General features: G+C 40.8%; 1 protein-coding gene across 2 annotated transcripts in view; it reads left to right on the top strand.

The window, feature by feature from the left end:
* LOC130035620 (ABC-type organic anion transporter ABCA8-like) overlaps positions 1–6,361 on the top strand; it is a 98,310-nt gene extending 91,949 nt beyond the window's left edge. Inside the window, exons 36-39 of one of the 2 annotated variants that reach the window (XM_056127436.1) lie at positions 34–174; positions 2,779–2,858; positions 4,198–4,253; positions 4,370–6,361. In XM_056127436.1, the coding sequence (XP_055983411.1) occupies positions 34–174; positions 2,779–2,858; positions 4,198–4,253; positions 4,370–4,468 (376 nt within the window). In that variant the 3' untranslated portion in view covers positions 4,469–6,361. Of the gene's footprint in view, positions 1–33; positions 175–2,778; positions 2,859–4,197; positions 4,254–4,369 lie in introns of those variants that run through there. The other variant, XM_056127437.1, reaches the window with a different exon arrangement.
* The last annotated feature ends 14,829 nt before the right edge of the window (positions 6,362–21,190 follow it).

The following is a 21,190-nucleotide window of genomic DNA, read 5'->3' as shown; positions in this document are numbered from 1 at the left end:
CCCAATCTGACCTCATCTCCCTCCTGCTTCTAGATGTATCGGTTCTATCCAACACCTGAAAAGCAAATTTGGTAAGGACTACCTGCTAGAGATGAAGGTAAGGACCCCGGAACAAGGAGAGACACTCCATGAAGAAATTCTGAGGCTTTTCCCCCAAGCTGCTCGGCAGGAAAGGTAAAAATAGTTGCAGGTTTTGATCAGATACACCTAGTAGGCTTTTTTCTGTCTGCTTTATTGATGTATGTGCACCAGCGTCCATATGTACCCCATAAGGAAACCAGTAAGAAAGGAACTGGAAATGAGTTAAGGAAGTGGAGGTTGATATAAAAGGGGTGGTAGCATGTGTTGAGGTCCTTCTGTGTGCTGAGGACTAGTTTGGTCTTGGGTTACTTTATTCTGAGGCTTTACTGAGACTTTCCAAAATAAGGAGACACTAATTCAATGGGAAAAAAATTAAATGATTTCTGAAAACATTGTGAGCCCTGGTCCTTATAAGGGTCTTAAGCTGTGACATTATTTCTTAAGAATAGGAAATTGATGATATAAGTGGTCTTCAATCACCAGTCTACAGGTGTGAAAAAGGTTGCAAACTTCTGGTCTACCACCTTGGTTAGAACTTGGCCACAATGTGGACTGGTATGCAAGAAAGGTTCCAGTTGGCATAAAATGAATGAAGAGTGCTGGGTTAGATCAAATAGCAGAGCAAAATGGAACTAAGAAGCAAGCCAATCATTTTATTTCAGATTTACTAATATTTCTAATTTTCTATAAAGCCTGGTCATAACACAACTCTAGTGAAAATTATCATTAAAAATTAATAGTTACTTTAGGGTCATTTTAAGCAAAATTTATAGCAAAATACAGATGATTTTGGAGTTAGGGGAGAAAACAGAGCCTGAAAGACCAGAAAGCGGATTTCTTTGGTGGAGAACAAACATCACAGTAATGCTATAACTTGGTCTAAGTATGCAGCCCCTGAATGAATGGAAACATTTTATGGACACAGGAAGCGAGCAAATAAGAATAATAAGTGTCCCATGGGTCTGGAGCAATAGCACAGCAGGTAGGGCATTTACCTTGCATACAGCCGACCCGGGTTCAATTTCCAGCATCCCATATGGTCCCCTAACCACTGCCAGGGGTAATTCCTGAGTGCAGAGCCAGGAGTGACCCCTGTGCATCGCCAGGTGTGACCCAAAAGGCAAAAAAAAAAAATGAAAAAAAAAGAATAATAAGTGTCCCTTACTATATAAAATAATCTCATGAAATAAAATCTAAATCTTTTGGTTATTTTATTTTATTTTTGGTTGTGGGACCAACTTGACAGTGCTCAGAAACTACTCAAAGCTCTGGGCTCGAGCGCTGCTCCCTGCAGTGCTCAGGAGACCAGGTGGTATGGAGAACAAACCTGAATGTCCCACCTACTTGCAAAACACGTACCTCCATCCTTTGCACTATCTTTTCAGCCCTTCCTGATGTTCAGTGGTGAGAAGGCAAAGATTTATTTGAAACAAATTATTTTCTGAAAATGACTGTTGCTGATCATTTTGGGGATACGGTTCCTGGAATTTCCACGTCTCCTAATTGTATCCTCAAAGGCATTAGGAAAGCAGTTTCTATAGGATAGGAGAGAGCAGTGAAGTAGGAAAACTCTGAGACCCATCCTGGAAACTTTAAGTAACTCTCTCGTGTCAATGGATGGTCAGAAGATAAAGTCAAGAAACAACTCAGAAAAATAAGGCAGAAGATGACTTGGCAAATCTTGATGTTTCATGTACTTGTTCCTTGTCTGTCCAAGGATCCCAGGACACTAAACTAAAACCTACTCTCCCCTTCCCCAAGTTTTTCTCTGAACTTCCTCTTTTTCAGAAATGCTCTTTTTTAATTGAATCTCTGTGAGATACACAGTTACAAAGTTGTTAATGATTGGGTTTCAGTCATACAATGTTCCATCATCCATCCATTCACCAGTGTACATTTCCCACCACCAATGCACCAATGTCCCCAGTTTCCCTCCTGCCACCCCCCCCCCCCAGCCTGTCTCTATGGCAGGCACTTTTTCTCTCTCTGTCTCTCTGTCTCTGTCTCTGTCTCTGTCTCTGTCTCTCTCTCTCTCTCTCTCTCTCTCTCTGTCTCTCTCTCTCTCCTCTGAGGGCATCTTGGCTTGCAATGCATGTACTGAGAGGTCATCGCATTTGTCCCTTTACCCACTTTCAGCACTCCTCGTCCAGAGTGATCATTTCCAACTATCTTCATCATAGTGGTCCCTTCTCTATCCTAGTTGCCCTACCCCAACCATTACTTGTGGACCAGTCCTCCTGGCCCTTGTCTCTACTGTCTTTGGGTATTAGTCTCATGCTAAGCTTTTTTTTATATCCGACAAATGAGTCCAATCATTCTATGCCTGTCCCTCTCCCTCTGACTCACTTCACTCAGCATGATACTCTCCATGTTCGTCCTTTTATATGTGAATTTCATGACTTCATTTCTCCTGGTGGCTGTAATCAATTGTGTAGATGTACCAAAATTTCTCAATCAAGTTATCTGAGGAACATTCTATTTAGCCTAAATTAAACTCATTCTTTCTGACAAAACCTACAGAGGTAGCTCTAGTCAATTTACCTATGCCACAGGGTTAAGCATTTCATCTTTGCTTCTTGTCGTTTGCCCCACTCACTCCTTGGAAATCATATCTACCACCAAGGATCTGAACAGAGAAATTATTCAAAGAAACTAACTCCAGCTGTTAACCCTTGTTCTCCCCTTCCGCCCTCCCAGATATTCATCTCTGATGGTCTATAAGTTGCCCGTGGAAGATGTAAAGCCTTTGGCCCAAGCTTTCCTCAAATTAGAGACAGGTAAGAGCTACTAAGTTATGTTGACCCACAACAATAAGATGTTGCCCCACAAAAACAAACAAAAACTACCATCGCAAATTCCTCAAATAATTTTGCAACATAAAAAAAATTGAATGTGACATCATGTGTTAAACTCAAAAGTTTAAATCTCAAACTGAATTTCAGGATCTCCAAATCTAGAAGATGGAGAAGATATAGAAGGTGATAGGGAGTAATTTTCATATTTGCTCCCAGGATTTTCTATATTTACCTCAGTGCAATCTAAGTCAAAATTCATTAATATACATCTATTTAAGAGGATATTTTCTTCCCTGGATCATTAATGCACACATATTTTAAAGTGACTTTTATATGAACTTGAGCATTATTTTCTTTTGAAGGATTATACAGTTTTAAAAAACTGACTTTATGCCTGGTGAAGCAGTAAATTTTCCCGTGTCTGCAGCATTTTAAAAGTGATCACCACCCGGGCATTCCTGGCTTGGACACATAGGAGTTCCCTCCCCCTATTCATCATTTTCACTGCTCAGGGAAAACTTTTGCTTGCTTATCACCTGCCCGAAAGAATAGACTTGGGACTGGAGTGATAGCACAGCGGGTAGGGCATTTGCCTTACACGCAGCCAACCCGGGTTTGATTTCCAGCATCCCATACAGTTCCCTGAGCACCATCAGAAGTAATTCCTGAGTGCAGAGCCAGGAGTAATTCCTGTGCATAGCCGGGTATAACCCAAATAGAGAAAAAAAAAAAAGAATCATGTCTCCTTATTCTAGAAGACTCTTCTTCTCTTGTTTATTCTTTGAGTGGAGCATTCCTGCTTTTATTTTAGCACCATGAGTGACCCATGAGTGTCACTGTGGTCAGTCTGGCTTGGTGGTACACACTTGCTTGGTGTCATATATCCAGACTACGGGGCTGTATTATCAGGGTTCTAACTCCTCTTCTCAATCTCCTTAGTCAACAAGAAGGATTTTAAACCTAATTAGGACAAGCCACAATGATTTCTTTGGCCCCTGAGACTAGCTGCTCCTCAAGCATCTCTATTATCTGCTTTCCAAAATGTATCTTTCTCCTACCACTTCCTGGGCTAAAAGTGCAAAACACCTTTCGGGTGCAGGGAAGGCTGCTTTCTCAGCGGTTCTCGCCTTGAAACAAGCCTCTGCAGAGAAACTTGTCACAACCGTTCCTTACCACTACCACCACAAGCCTAAGGAAAGCGTTTGAACTGATCACTCCCGGGGAACAGTGATTGCAAATGAGCTAAACCATTTTGAGGGTTTTTTTTTAAGTCACCTCTGTAAACTTCCTGAGTCCCTAATGTGCATCCTTCCCTATGCAGTGAAGCAGAGCTTCGACTTGGAGGAGTACAGCCTCTCACAGTCCACCCTGGAGCAGGTGAGTTCCTTGGAGTGACTGACCAACCCCATGAAATGCAAACTCCTACTGTGTTGCGCACACTTGGAGCTGCAGAGGCAGGCGACGTCTCCCTCTCTCTATTTCTTCCCTTCCAGGTGTTCCTGGAGCTTTCCAAGGAGCAGGAACTGAATGACCTTGATGAGGAAATTCACCCCTCCATGAGGTGGAAACTGCTCCCGAAGGAAGAACTTTGAAACTCTCTGTAACCTGTGTCCTTTTGAAGTCTGTGGCTGTACAGACTATGGGGTGGAGAGGTTGAGGACAGGCAAGGACAAGGAAAGGTGAAAGGAGGTGTAGACAGAGTGCCCCTTCCTCAAAGCCTCCATCTCCATGGGGCATCCTGAGCCTATTTTCTCTGTATGATGCTGAATGAGTGCATTTCATTTTCTAAGAGAGTTTAGGGCTCTGAGTATGCTAAACAAATCTTTTAAATCAAAACTTTAAAACACTGTTTTCCAACCCGACCCAAACAGTTCACATATTTTACTCTCTTACAATTGTATTGCTTTGCCAACCATTTAGTATCTGAATGTGCTGCATTTTCTTGTACTTCCTTGAAATATTTGGGATATCTTATAGGAAAACATTTGATAACATATCTACCAGTAGCACTATCACTAAGTATTAAGCTTTCCTGCCAAGTATACTATACATTAATTCTAATTTTGAGGTCACCTTGTCTTTATGTTAATAACCATGAAAGCCATAAAAATAAGCTTAAAACTCATTTCTTTGGGAAGTTTACATATCTAGCAAACTTTTGTGTTATATAGAAAGATGTTGGAAGGAAGAATCTTAGTAAGTACAAGTTTGGGTTGACCTCGTAGTTGTGATCATGAGTAAATCCCTCAACCTGACAAACTTGGTGTATTCCATTCTAGAGACTCATCTTAGTACTGTTGAATCCTATGTTCTATACGTGGAGCCCAAAAATCTATTCAATAAGTTCTCCAGGTGAGGCTGGTGCATGCTAAATTTGAGAACCATTAGGCTGGTTATACTCAATTGCCTCTTTGGAGACCATCAATTAAAAGTGCAACATTCTATAACCAGTACAAATTTCTTCAAAATGTAAAGGATGAAAAAATGATTATTCTAATGCTACCAAGGGCATTGAGAGACAGCCAAGAGTGATATCTACAATTGTCATTGAAAATATCTATAAAACCATTCCTGAAAATGAGATCAATGCAAATATGCTTTAGACGTTAAATAGAGGTTAAAGGTAACAATATTTTTGCTGATGTAATCTGTAGACATTTATTCCTTTCTTTTTGTTTTAAAAATTAGAAAAACTCATTGTTAGGTTTTAGCAGAAGGATTTTTTAATGTAATTGGGGGGAGATCTCCCCACTTACAATCTCAGGGGGCCTGGGGGCCACTCCCAAGTAATACTGAATGGTACTAAGGTCCAGAGATGATGCGGATGTCAGCTGTGCTGGGGCTATCAAGGCTACACTTGGTGGCATTTTGGGTGACGGTGGGGGTAAGGAGACAAGGACATCAGTGTCTGGGATTGGAGTTGGTGTCTAGCAGTGCAAAGCAAGTGTTCCAGAACTTTTAACTTTCTCCCCACCCACCACCTGGCATGAATTTTTACAGTATAATTCAAAGTTTCAAGTATATAATTTGATGATTTTTGACAAATAAATATATTACATATATTTCTATATACTTTCATGAGTCAATGCCTCAATCTGAAAAAAATAACTTTTTTAGAGTAGTTCTGTTCATAATAAATTGTTTCAGTTTCTGTTTATGAAAGTGACATGATTTTATTCTATATTAAAAGGGTTGCTGGATATGGGGCTCTTGACTTATATGTTTTTCCTTAAGTGCTTTGTATTATTCCAGGGTTATATCGCTTTTATACATTTTTATGAGAATTCACACCTTTCATTCTTGATAACACTATCTTTATAACATGAAGAGAACTTGGGCAGTGAATGTTAAAGTCATTACAATGAATGCCATATCAAACAAACTCAACTCTAATATGTATTTTCAATAACATTATTTTTGAAATTTGATATATTTTGCATTTAAATTTTTACTTTTCTTAAATAAATTTGTATTGTACCTCGTGATTATTTCTGGTTAATGGTGGTTTTTGCCATTGAAGATGGTCCTTGTCTTTGGGTTAGAAAGTCAAACATGAAGCTAAGCTTTTAAACGGCAGTCCAAAAAGAATTAGACATTTCTGTAGATATAAAGGATTCAAAATCAGAAAGAGAGAGAGAGAGAGAGAGAGAGAGAGAGAGAGAGAGAGAGAAGGAGATATGGAGGGATAGACAAAGAAGAAAAATGCCTGCCATAGAGGCAGGCTGCGGGGGAGAGGGGTTGACAGGAGGGATACTCAAGATATTGGTGGTGGTAAATGTGCACTGGAGGAGGGATGGATGTTAGAACATTGTATGACTGAAACCTGACCTGAAAGCCTTGTAACTATATCTCACGGTGATTCAATTTAAAAATTTTAATATACAAAAAAAGTCAAATAAACTGGTGTCACGTTCAGTCCTGCAATTTCCTATGATTATTGCCACATTATTAATTTCCTTGACTTTTATAGATTTCTTTCATAATTTGGAAATAAGTATTATTTTTAAATCTCTGGAATCATCAGTTGATGGTGGGAATGAATAGAAATTATTTATGTGGGGAATTTTTAATCATGGCATTTTAAATATATGATTTACAGGACTGTAAGTTAATACTTGCAAATTACAAAATGTCCCTTTCTTTTGAACTCATAAATTTTTGTCCTATTAATTTTCAAAATACTAATCTTATAATATCCATCAGTAAAAATTTCTCACTTAAAGAAAACTTTCCATTTAAGTTTAATGACCTAAATTCTAGAAACTGGATTAATAGCTTGAATCATTTTTATTCTCTATGTCTTTGATATCTGAGAAGCATAAAAAAATTCTAAGTCTAAAACTTACATTAAATATTTTACATAAAATTGACCACTGTGTACAACCAAGCCTCAAAGAATCTGAATTCAAAAGTAATTCCAAAAGTCTCAGATTAATAGACTATATAAATCTCTTAGACCTTTGAATATATAACATATATGTGCCATAAATATTTCACACATTTATTCTAACTTCCAATGTCTATAGAAACTTGACAAAGTAAGATCATGGTTCTTATTTCAGGAGGGTACGGGTTGGACCAAACCCAGTAGTGCTCAGGAATAGCTCTTGGCAGTGCTCAGTGGTTCATATGTGAAGCCAGGGATTGGATTAAAGTCAATTAATTGTGTGCAAGGCAAGTGCCTTCCCTGTTGAGCTATCTCTCTAGCCCCTATGGTTCTTATTTTGCAACAAAGTTGAACTGATGTTTAAAGATATTCTGTGATGAGAGAGCGAGTGGATTCCCTGTAGCTCATGACATTTTCATTAGCACATTGTACGTCCAACCATTCATAGCAACTGTGCTGGCAGCACACTGTGGACTGAATGCACCAATCCACTCTTTTAAGTGCTTAAAACCAAATTATTATGAGAAAAAGCCAACACCTCTGAAAATTAATTCCTTTGAATTACTTAGAAATTCACTCTTTGAGCTATCTCCCTGGCACCCAACTAACTATGTTTATAATTATTTATTTATTCATTTATTTATTTTGCCTTTGGGGCCACATCCAGCGATGCTCAGGGGTTACTCCTGGATTTTTACTCAGGAATTACTCCTGGTGGTGCTCAGAGGACAATATAGGATGCTGGGGATCGAACCCGGGTCAACTGCATGCAAGGCAAATGCCCTACCCACTGTACTTCGCTCTACCCCCCCCGCCACACACTAGCTCTTAAGTGTATTATTATAAGATCTAGAATAACAACAAAATAACAAAACACAGGAAAATAGCTCAACAGAGCATGGAGTGCATGCTTTGAGTATGGGAGGTCTATGTACCATTCTCAGCACAGCATATCCCTCGGAGCACTGCTGAGAGTGATGCTAGGAGTGAAGCTGGGAATTGTCCCTGAGCACTGCCAGGTATGCCACCCAAACAAAACAAAACCAAAACGTTACTTTCTGCTTCCATCAGTGTGCAACCAAATCATAAAGAGAGAAGACACCAAACGATAATTTAGTAATTAAAAGGTGACAAGTAGAAATATTTCCTAGAACAAACTCCTTTTTAAAGATCTACAATAGACCACGTGTTTTGCAATAGCCCAAATCTGGAAACAACCCGAGTGCCTGAGAACAGACGACTGATTAAAGAAACTCTGGTACATCTACACAATGGAATACTATGCAGCTGTTAGGAAAGATGAAGTTATGAAATGTCCAAGTGGATGGACATGAAGAGTATCATGCTAAGTGAAATGAGTCATAAAGAGAGGGACAGACATAGAATGACAGCACTCATTTGTGTAATATGAAATAACATACTTTCAGACTAACACCCAAGGACAGTAGAGACAAGGGCCAGGTCAGATTGGTCCACTCATGAGCTGGAGAAGACAGCTGCGATAAAGAAGGAATCACTAAATCAATGATGGTTGGAGGGATCATTCAGGATGGGAGATGTGTGCTGAAAGTAGATAAAGGACCAAACATGATAGCCTCTCCGTATCTGTAAAGGTAAAGGGTAAAGGTAAAGGCCCTCCCGTTGATCGTCGATTTGCTCGAGCGGGCCCAGTAACGTCTCCATTGGTGACTTTGTTGTTACTGTGTCTGGCATATCAAATACTCTCAGTAGCTTGCCGGGCTCTCCGAGAGGGGCGGAGGAATCGAACTCGGGTCAGCCATGTTGGCCGCTTGTAAGGCGAATGCCCTACCCGCTGTGCTATCGCTCCAGCCCTGTAAAAAAAATATTTCCTTCTATAAACTATAATGTCCAAAAATAGAGAGATAGTATGGGGGAAAATGTCTGCCATAGAGGTAGGGGAAGGGGGGAATAAGGAGAATATTAGGGACATTAGAGAGGCCCTCCCATTGATCGTCGATTTGCTCGAGCGGGCCCAGTAACGTCTCCATTGGAGACTTTATTGTTACTGTGTCTGGCATATCGAATACTCTCGGTAGCTTGCCGGGCTCTCCGAGAGGGGCAGAGGAATCGAACTCGGGTCAGCCATGTTGGCCGCTTGTAAGGCGAATGCCCTACCCGCTGTGCTATCGCTCCCACCTCTCTAAATAGACCTGCTCCAAGTCACGGTCTGCTTGCGGATCTGGGTTATCTCTGGCACTGGAAATGTGCACTGGTGGAGGGATGGGTGTTTGATCATTGTATGACTGAAACTCAATTATGAAAGTTTTGTAACTGTATCTCACAGTGATTCAAAAAATAAGGTAAAGGTAAGGTAAAGGCCCTCCCGTTGATCATCGATTTGCTCGAGCGGGCCCAGTAACATCTCCATTGGAGACTTTGTTGTTACTGTGTTTGGCATATCGAATACGTCACGGGGAGCTTGCCAGGCTCTGCCGTGCGGGCGAGATACTCTCAGTAGCTTGCCGGGCTCTCCGAGAGGGGCAGAGGAATCGAACTCGGGTCGGCCATGTTGGCTGCATGCAAGGCAAACGCCCTACCGCTGTGCTATGGCTCTAGCCGGGCGTGGTGGCGTGCGCCTGTAGTCCCAGCTACTCGGGAGGCTGAGACCGGAGGATCGCTTGAGTCCAGGAGTTCTGGGCTATAGTGTGCTATGCCGATCGGGTGTCCGCACTAAGTTCGGCATCACTATGATGACCCTCCGGCAGCGGAGCACCACCAGGTTGCCTAAGGAGGGGTGAACCGGCCCAGGTCGGAAATGGAGCAGGTCAAAAAATAAGATAATAAATAAATAACCATGTGTTTTAAAAACCAGGGAGATAGCAATTGCTCAAGTAGTAGCACGCATGGCAAGCATATGCAAAGCCCTGAGGCTGATCCTAGTACTGCATGTTATCCTCATCCACCACAAGCACACCTAAGGTGGCCCCGATGGCAGCCAAGTCTATTTGTTGCCCCGAGTGGCCTGGGTCCCTGAGGTATAGTTCATGTAGTTAAAAAATAAAACTTTCCAAATTAGTGAAGAGAATTCTCTGAGTTTCATCTGGCAGTTCTTTGCACATCCTTTTTTCCTCTTTGGAATCCCAATTGTTAGCAGTCCAGAAAACTCAGCATCCTTCCTTAAATCCTTTCCCAGGCCCAAGGTCTTGTGAGATCTGTGCATTCACCCTGTTCTGGGAGCTCAATGACTATCAACTTCCACTCAGCAGATGCACGAGCACTGTAGCACTCAGGGATGAGAAGCTCGAGCTAAACTCAACCTTGGATCTCCCACACCTCTGAGCAGACCTTGTTTCCTCCACAATCAAAATAGGTCAGTCCCCACTTCTGGGTTTTATCCTGACACCTCCAATGGACAAAAGCATTAACAAGATGCTGAGTGGCTATTATAGGCCTTTCATGGTACTCTCCCCTCCCTTCTCAACTGTCATAGCAAATGGACCTGTTTTCACTTCATTTCCCAAAGATCCCAGGTTGAAGTGTCTGCATACAGTATACAGGCATACTTAGTTTAATAGGAGACTTCCCATTGAAACCCACAGAGGTAATGCAAGCTAGTTCAAGTTATTTAGCATGTCAGTAGGAAGCTGTACCAAGCACAGTCCTAGAATCCACGGTCAAGTCTAATTAGTCCATAGACTTGGACCAGTCTATAGACAGAGCCTTGAACTCATAGACAACCAGGTCTTTGAACAAATGAGCTGATGACCGTGAATCCAGATCTTCAGTTTTACCTGATCTTCTTCAAGAAAATTTCTGCCCAAGTTTTCATGTGGGTTCCTGTGGGACCATCCACTGGTGTTGATTTCACATGATCTAACAGAAAAGGAAACCTGAGAGGGTAGAGCGATAGTACAGCGGGTAGGGCATTTGCCTTGCACACGACTGACCCAGGTTCAATTTCCAGCATCCCATGTGGTCCCCCGAGCACCGCCAGGAGTAATTCCTGGGTACAAAAGCCAGGAGTAAACCCTGTGCATCATTGGGTGTGACCCAAATAGCCAAAAAGAAAAAAAAGGAAGCCTGAATACATAGTATTTGATGACTTGCTGCAAAGTTACACCTTTCAAAGGCCAAAGAGCACACTTGGAGCTAAAATCACACACCAGCTATAACAAAGTCAGTCCTTGTCTGTCATTGTCACTTAGACTCACAGGAATAATCACTCTGTGTCCTATAGTCAATCCATACTTAGTCCTTCCTTCTCTTGCTTTTTGCTTGTATTCTCCAAAATGTCATCTACCTCTGTTAGTTAGCCTATTGTCTGATGGTGGAGAGACTATACAAGCTGTAGTAAAGGGGAACATTAAATGGAAATTGGATGGACTTTTTTTGTTCTTTGGGTGAATATTTAGAGTGGATGTGATGGATCATATGGTCAATCTATTTTTAATATTTTGTAAAGCTTTCCTGCTGTTTCCCATGGAGACTGAAACAGATTTATATTCCCACCAACTATGAGCAGGGTTCTTTTTCTCGGCACCCTCATTCACGCTTGTAGCTCCTGGCCTTATTGATTTAGACCATTCTCACAGATGTAGGTGAGAACTCATCATTTTGATTTGTATTTTTCTAGAAATAAGTGATTAGGAGCATTTCTTCACAGGCTTATTGGTCATCTCTATACCTTCTTTGATGAAGTGTTCATTCTGTTCTTGTCCTCAGTTTTTGATGGGTTGTTTGTTTCTTGTTGTTGAATCTTCCCTTGGGCTCTGACTGAAGAGTCGAGATTAGCTGAGTAGAAGGAGGGACGAAGTGTCCTAAGAGAAAAACTGTCCCATAGACTGTGGTGGAGACATATTGATACTTTGGTGGCAGGTTTGGTGTAGTAACATATATTTTGAAAAGGTGTGAAATTCTTCCCCTAAATATAGACAGTTCTGTAAACCAAGATTGTCTTAATAAAAGTAGGGACCAGAAAAGTAGCTCAAAGACTTAGGGTATGCCTTGAATCTTTTTAGAGCCTGAATTCAATCTCCCACATGGCCTGGGCCCCTGAGTACTAGAAGATGTGGCACTTGTGACTCCCAGCAACCCAAGGCCAATCAGTGCAGCATCACTGGGTTCAAGCATTGATCCTTCCAGTCAAATCGGCCAAGGATCTTCAAGAGTAGCTCCATGGGTGCCCTAAGCATTTCTTTAGAAACCCAAACAAGCAAAAATAATCCCCCAAAAATCAAACTGATAAATTGATAAAGCAAATTGATTCTAGAAATAATATTCCTGGAAATGAACCTCTACTTTATTTATTCTCTAGAATATTATGTTTCAATCTTTTTTAATTTTAGTAACAGTGGTTTATATTTTGGGGGGGGGTTGTGAACAGATTTATTAGTGCACAGTTAAGAGCTATTTTGGTTTTTGTTTGGTTTTGTTAATTTTTTTTAGTCACTGTGAGTTACAGAGTTACAAAGCAGATCATTGTTGTTTATATTCTTTTATAGATTTTTGGATGTATAATTCCACACATCAATATCTGTAGATACTACTTTGTATGCCTGAAATTCTCAGAGCCATCCATCACTGTACAATTAACCTCTATTACACTATGTTATAATTTCTTACCCCTAAATCTTTCCTTCAAGTAACAACTACTTTGTTCTTATAGTTTAATAGTTTTCAATATATTTATTTTTCAAACAAGTGTACAGCATCAAAAAAAGGAAAAGGAAAACATGGTTTCCTTCCCCCATTTCAATCTGCTTCATCTTTCAGTTTCCATGCTTTGAATGACTGTTTTCTGCCCCCATGTTGGTTTCTCTCCTACTCTCAAAGCCCACACTACTTGTAAAACATTTACCAAGACTTTTTTGCATTAGAACTATGGGAGGAGATTTTTCCCAGAATTAAAAAACAAAACATGCAGTCTTCCAAGATCAAAAGAGGTCAAGTACTATATTATGTTGAGCAAGAGATGTGGAGGGGCTGAGAAATTATACAATGACTTTAAGATGTTGGGAACAACATCCTCCAGAGATGTCCTTTGTCTCTCTCTTTCACACAAGGAGAAATCTGCAGCTGTGGAAAGACTGAGGGAGTAACAAAACTTTTATTATTACCTAATGAGGAAAGAGCCCCAGTTTGAAGAAGGGAAGGAAAATGAATCTTCTTTTCATAAGTTCCAGAATTTCCTTTTCCTACCCTCATATACAAGACAAAAGTACAAGAGACCTAAACTAGAGTTTCTAGAATATTTCAACCTCTGCTTCAGTGATTCAAGTCTTGGTTTGGGGGTTGAGAGAGTATTTTCCAGGTTCTAAGAATACTGAAGCTGATCCTTTGTCATCAGAAAAGCAATGAGGACAAAATGTTTCTTCAATAACAATGTTCTCATTACTCCCTAGCATGGATGTAACAGTAGCAGAGATGTCAAAATAACTTGAACATTATCAGGAAAGGAAAAGATGAGAACTCATTGATTCTTATATATGCTGCCACTCTGGTTACAATCTTAAAAGAATGCATGTTATCACTTTATAGGTGAGGCAATTGAGTTGAAGTGACTGACTCACCTATCGTCACAGTTGGCAGAGCTGAAATTTGAATGTACAGCTGCACAGTTGTAAAGCCCCAGAGTGATTCTAATGTGTCTGTAGTGAAAATAGAATAGAAAAAAGGCAATGCAAATGTAATTACATAAAAAGAGAGAAGTGACAAAGTAGAGTAATTGACTCTGGTCTCATCCTGGTTAGTGTCAAGTTAGAGACAGAGAAAACTTCAAAGATAGGATTTCTTGAATTTGGGTACTAAAAGATGAGTAGTGTTATAGTAAGACATCAAAGAGAATAGTAAAAAGCTGGATGAGCAGTAGGGAGTCCTGAAATTACCCAATGCTATTCCCACTTCACTTGGTAGAAGGCCAAAACAAAAAAGCAAACAAAACACACACACAAAACCCTGTAAAAATAATTATTTTTGGTGTTGATATGGCTGAGAATTTGGAGGCACTCAAAGTGTCAAAATTAGAACCGCAGACATAACTCAGGGCCATCAAATTATGTGCTCTCCCTCTTGAGCCACTAATTATTTTAACTACCTAGAGAATTGGGAGAGAGGGAGTTTGGGAATGGGAAACCAAAACAAGTTTCCAGCGCCACCAATTGTTTTCAGACCTGTGCCCTGACACCAGACCAATGAACCATTTTTATTATAATGGCCATGGTTATGTTTTGTGGCCATTCATTGTGAGCCTTGATTAGATTTGTTACCAAATACAAACTGCAGCTGTTTGGCACAGTTTCATATGTGTAAGCAATGACACATCCAGCTGTGAACTCTGTGTATTCCTTTGTGAATGATAATCTTCTTTGTTTTCAGTAAATAAGAATTTGGAATATCAGAGATTCTTCAAAACAAACACAAGGCTATAGCTCATCTCTATGTGAATAGAGATTCCTGTCATTTTATGCTGTGTGTATCTGATATTCAAATAAGGAGGGTTGTAAAGAAATTTAGTTCTGTGGCACAGAAAGGTTAATAAGCATCTGGGTTTTTTTTTCTAGAAAATCCAAATTTTCTATTTGGATTATTAAAAGCATTGGCAAAGAACAGAGAAAAAAGAGGGAGTAAGCTTTGGTGGGAGAGGAAAAGTGAAATGGGACCCATCGTCAAACAGGAGAACACTGATTTGACATTATTTTGTGCTATAACAAAATATCCCAATTCAAGGGAAAATCGTGATTGCTTTCTTTCTTCTCTACTGAAAACCACAAATCAGTTACTTTTGATTATTACCACTCCCAAAATAATACTTTTTTATTTATAAATTTGTTACTGTGTTTGGCATATCGAATACTCTCGGTAGCTTGCCGGGCTCTCCGAGAGGGGTGGAGGAATCGAACTCGGGTCGGCCATGTTGGCCGCTTGTAAGGCAAACGCCCTACCGCTGTGCTATCGCTCCACCTGTATGATCAATGGGAGGGCCTTTACCTTTACCTTTACCTTATAATTCCTGGAGTGCATAGCCACATGACCTCTCATATTCCAAATCACTGATGTACCAAGAGTAGCACATAACATTCCATTAGGTTTAATAAACGTGTTTGTAATCTCTTATATATAAGGACTTAATAGCTCCAGGATGAAATACAACAATTTTCACACACTTTGCTCTAAGGAAACTTTATTAAACCATTTTTTAGCAAATTATTCATAACTAGCAACACAAAATTAATTGTTTTGTTCTGCTTTGGGGGTCACAATTTGGGATTTGGGGTGGAAAAATTCTAAATATGGTGGTGGGAAGATGCAATTGTGGTGGGATTGGTGTTTGGATATTAAATGTAATGAATTATTGTGAATAACTATAAAAATAAAATAAAATTTAGGCATAAAAAAGAAATAAAAATAGATTCTTTCCAGTAGCTTGGCAATCACACCCACAAACTGCCCCCAGTGCCATGTAATCTCATCAATGGCCAAGACCCAGAGACTATAAACTAAAGCTCCTGGAAGAGAACCACACAGAATTTCCTGGACGTTATATTCTATCCATAACAAGTAATACAAAACAAATCGTCTGGCATTGCCTTTTCAGCAGGTCTGAGTGGTGGTAGGACTGGTGTCGAAATATTGAATGTAACCAAAGTAGAGAGAGAGTATGAGGGAAATTGTCTGCCACACAGAAAGGGAAAGGGTTGGGGGAGGGGGAAGGAATACTGGGGATTTTGGTGGTGGAAAATGCGTACTGGTGAAGGGATGGGTGTTTGAAGATTGTATGACCAAAACTCAAACATGAAAACTTTGTAACTGTATCTCATGGCGAATCAAAAAAAGGTGGAGGGGGAATAAAAATAAAAGCACTGTAACACTGTAGCACTTCAGCACCGTCCTCCCATTGTTCATCGATTTGCTCGAGCGGGCCCAGTAATATCTCCATTGTGAGACTTGTTGTTACCGTGTTTGGCATATCAAATACATCACGGGTGCTTGCCAGGCTTTGCCATGTGGGCGAGATACTCTTGGTAGCTTACTGGGCTCTCCAAGAGGGGCAGAGGAATCGAACCTGGGTCAGTCAGGTCAGTCGTGTGCAAGACAAATGCCCTACCTGCTGTGCTATGGCTCCAGCCCATTATAAAATAATAAAATAGAATTAACATTCTGAATTTTAAAAAAAATAAAGTAATGAGTGCTGAAAGTAGACTATAGGCCGAACACAATGGCCACTCAATACCCCTATTGCAAACTACAAGACCTTGAAGGAAAGAGTGAGCAAAAGGGAATGCCCTGCCACAGAGGTGGGGTGGGGTGGGGGGCATGGGGTGTGGGGATGGGAGGGATACTAGGATCATTGGTGGTGGAAAATGGGCACTGGTGGAGGGATGGGTGCTTGATCATTGTATAACTGAAACCCAAGCATGAAAGTTTGTAAGTCTACAACTGTACCTCGTGGTGTTTCACTAATAAAAAATAAATAAGTAAAGTAATGTGGAGTTCATGCCCAATTCAATCAGCTTAATCAATGGCTTAATCAATCGCTTAATCAGCTTAATCAATGGCTGAATAAATAGCAGTACTCCAACATTATATTCGAAACATTTAAAACATTACATCTTAAACATTATATTTAAAATTTTTTTTTAAAATTAGATTGTTTAACTACATGCCCCAAATCTTCTAGGCAAAAAAATTGATGTGTTTAGTCATATATTTTCCCTTAGCTTAACTGTCCATGAAACAAATGTTCCCCTTTCTTAACTATATAAGGAGTCTATATATATATAAAATGGGTGGCTTATTATATATAAAAGGATTGATTTATTTTTTCAATTCATATTGATAAAAAGAGTTGAGATAACATATCACTTGATCACTTTACATCCCGTTACTCATAGATTTGCTCGAGTGGGCACCAGCAACATCTCCATTCGTCCCTGTCACATGCTAGTGCAGCCCAATGGTGTCGCTTGCTCCAGGAGCATGAAGAACTCAGTGTCTTGATGAAGAAGTCTGACCATCTTGTACATGGGCAGCCACGCAGTCTTTTGATGTCCCGTGGAATCCAGTCGGTAATGGCTCTAGTCCAGCAGTCATCTCCAAATCACATTATGTGTCCAGCCCATCTGATTTTCGATGCCGTGGCAAACAAGACAGTTTCCCTGATTCTTGATCATCAACGGAAATCGGAACTCTGGATTCTTTCTCTCACTTGAGTGAAGCGTAATACTCCAAGCATAGCTCTTTCGATTCCACTTTGGGAGACCCGAATAGTGTTCTCATCCTGTTTTTGTAGGGCCCAGGTCTCTGAGGCATATGTTAATGCAGGAAAAACAGTGGAATTGAAGAGATGTGCCCAGAGCCAGAGGTTCTTTTTCCTCTTAGCTATTTCTTTGACGCTCTTGAAGGCACTCCAAGCAGCTCTCTTCCTCCTGTCCAACTCCAGTGCCAGGTCATTCGTCATGTTGACTCTCAACCTAGGTACACTTAACTGTTGCATTCAGAGATGGTCGTTCCATCTCTGAGAGCGAATGGAACGTCAGAAATGAGTCTGTTTCTCATAAACATTGTCTTTGTGAGATTCAGCTGCAGTTCAACCTTTCCACACTCATAGTCAAAGTCGGTCAGCATTTGTGCTGCTTGGCTAATGTTTGGTGTTATTAGAATGATGTCATCAGCAAAGCGGAGGTGGTGCAGTTGCCGACCATCTATCTTCACTTCCATTCCTTCCCATTCCACTCATCGCATGATGTTCTCAAGGGTGGCATTGAAGAGTTTTGGTGAAATGGTATCACCCTGCTGAACCCCTCTCTTGACATGGATGGTCACTTCCTTGCAGAATGGTGAGATCCTGGTAGTGAATACATAATACAGCTCATGGAGAATCATGAGTTTGAATGCCCTGTTTGACTAGGGCTTCAATGACCACTTCAGTCTCAACAGAATCAAAGGCCTTCTTTAAATCAATGAACGTTAGACAGAGTGGCATCTTGAACTCTCGAGAAACCTCAGTGAGCTTGGTTATCATGTGGATATGGTCAAATGGACACTCTGGAGATGGGTTAACCCAGACTCTCTGAATATAGGTTAAAAATAAAATAAAAACATTACCACCAAAAAAAAACCCACAAGTGAGAAGAGAAAAAGAACACAGAAAGACTTAAGCACGTAGGACCCAAGCAACAGTTTGCTTCACATATGGGCATCCTTGTTTGATCCCCAGAACAGCATATAATCCCCTGAACACATCCAGGATGGAGCTCTGAGCACTGCTGGGTATGGTTCAAAAATCAAAAAATTTAAAACTTTTAATAAAAAACAAAAAACTTTAGACCCTGTAAATGATACCAAATTGCTGCAAATGATTTTTTTTGCAAATGATTTCAAAAGATAAATTAAACGATAATTTGTCATTGTTAAAAATGACTGCAGTTAAATCTCAACAGAATTAACTGATCTGGTCTGCCAAATTTCACAATATTGAACAGTTGAGAACATTACAGCTGCAAAAAAATAGGTCTCTGTGAAAGAGAAGGGGTGTGTGCGTGTGTGCGTGACAGAGAGAGAGAGAGAGAGAGAGAGAGAGAGAGATCAGTCTAGAACATTCTACATAAAAAGGGGAAATGTGAAAAATTGTCTTTGAAGTAAGGAAAATAATCCATAATGGTGACCTAAAAGTTTTAAAAAATCATGTTAAAAGCATGAGTACTATTACAGGAAAACTTGAAATCACATGAAAATTCATTTGTCTTGTGCTAGAGAGAGCTCAGCAGGCCGAGGACATGTTCAGACTGCAGGAGGTTCAGGGTCAGTCGCTGGCACAGCATGGCCCCTGCCCAGCACCACCTGGAGCAGCCCCTGAGCACCGAGTTGGATGTAACCCCTGAGCACCACTGAGAGTGACCCCAAACCAAATCATTTGTCTTGTTTCACAGGCTGAGAAGCTTCAATAAGACAAGCTGAAAGGTGGGATGGGGATAAAACTAGTACTTCGCCTTCATAGGTAACACAATTCTAAAACTGGACAAAGTGTTAAAAAAAATCCCAAAGGATATTTTGTGAAGATTTCCCTTTTGAAAAAGTTCTCTGGACTTTTTCAATCCATGTTCTTTCTTAAATGCCTCTCTCTCTGTCGCTCTCTCTCCCTCTCTCTCTCCTCCCCCCTCTCTCTTCCCCCTCTCTCTCCCCCTTTCTCCCTGTCTCTCTCCTTCTCTATCCCCCCTCTCCTTATCCCTCTCTCTCTCCCTCTCCCTCTCTTTCTCCTTCTTTCTTTCCTTTTCTCTTTCTCTCCTCTCTCTCCCTCTCCCTTCTCCCCCTCCTCCCTCACATCTCTCTAAATGCCTTTCAATTAAAACTATTTTGCAAGAGATGACCCCAGATGACACTCCAGGGACAACTGGAGGAGGTCAGGTGAGTCCAATGTGCCCATCTCAACAGAACCTGGTAAGCCAAAAACCTTCAGAACCCAATGTCCCCCAATGTCCAATGAACTCCAGAGGGTCCAATCAAGTCCCTCATGCATGAGAATGAATCCTCTGAAAACCTCAGATATGGGATTTTTGTGAACCCCCAGGATTCTGCAGAGTTGGGAATGGGCGATCTCCACCCACATCTCTGTTTTCCCGGAGCCTGGTGGCCATGCACTCAAACCACCTCCAGTGCCATTTTAAACTCATTAACAGTTAGCCATGATCCAGAGACTCACAAATAAATCTCGCAAGAGAGATATAAGTTATATCACCCTATCCAAAATCTCAGAATCCCTGGTATTTTATACTCTACTCCAATAACAGGTTTTGTTGTGTGTGGGCGGTGGGAGGGTGGGGGGGTAACTAAAGGTGGTGGGAATGTGTTATGGAGGTGGGATTGGTGTTGAAATACTGAATGTGGTAACTTACCATAAACTAATTTATTAAAATAAAACAAAATCTTGAAGTAAAAATCTATTTTGCTTAAAAGAAAGAGATAGAAGGAAGGAAGGAAGGAAGGAAGGAAGGAAGGAAGGAAGGAAGGAAGGAAGGGAGGGAGGAAGGGAGGAAGGAAGGAAGGAAGGAAGAAGAAAAAGTGTCCCTGTCCCTTTGAGAACGGTAGTGAGTGTGTGATTTTCCTACCCCAAACCATCCCCACCCATTTCCCAAATCTCAGGCTCTGGAACCTGCAGAATTTCTGGTGAAGGAGGTGAAGAATTCTTTTAGGGGTTGACTGAAAAGTCTCACAACTCTCCTGCTAGCTGCAGAAACCAATTCAGAACAACTAGAGATATAATAGATGCTAGAAGTCAGAAAATCCCAGAAAAATCAAGAAAAAAACTCTTAATGCCTTGCAAGCTACCCGTGACATATTCAATATGCCAAACACAGTAACAACAAGTCTCAAAATGAAGACATTACACTGCCCGCTCGAGCAAATCGATGAACAATGGGAGGATAGTGACAGTGCAGTGCTGGTCTTCATACCCGTGAATACACAGTGGGAACTCGGGATACCCTGGCAACTGCATGGAGTCTAAAGGATATTTGAGAGTTATAATCCTCATGTCACACAGCTTAGGCAGCAGTGGAGGAAAACATATTCGTTCAACATGTCCAGAGAATTATCTCTGTTCTTATTGTCTGACCTCCAAAATGCAAAGTGGCTAAGATACCCTGTGCCATCTGCTATAGCACAACATAAGTTCTCAGGTAGTTTGGGGACAGTGGGAGATGAAGGACACTATCACTTATACATCAGACTACTTAAGAAGCAGGGGCTATGGGTAAAGTGAGAATGGTGATGACCACTGCGAAATTACTTCAATAGAAACACAGAGAATTGTGTTTGATCCCCGGCAGAACAGAATCTGGAGTGAGGCAGACATGGAAGTATTCCCCTTGAGAACAGGAGTATTTAAATCTGAAGCATTCTCGGATGGAAGCAAGCCCCAGCAAAGCTCAGCAGACAAAACTTCTCGTGACCTCTGAATGCCCTTTAACCA

Source organism: Sorex fumeus, unplaced genomic scaffold (genome assembly GCF_029834395.1).
Source record: "Sorex fumeus unplaced genomic scaffold, SorFum_2.1 ptg000063l, whole genome shotgun sequence".
In the NCBI taxonomy this organism is placed as follows: domain Eukaryota; kingdom Metazoa; phylum Chordata; class Mammalia; order Eulipotyphla; family Soricidae; genus Sorex; species Sorex fumeus.
This window is presented reverse-complemented; position numbering and strand designations above follow the sequence as displayed.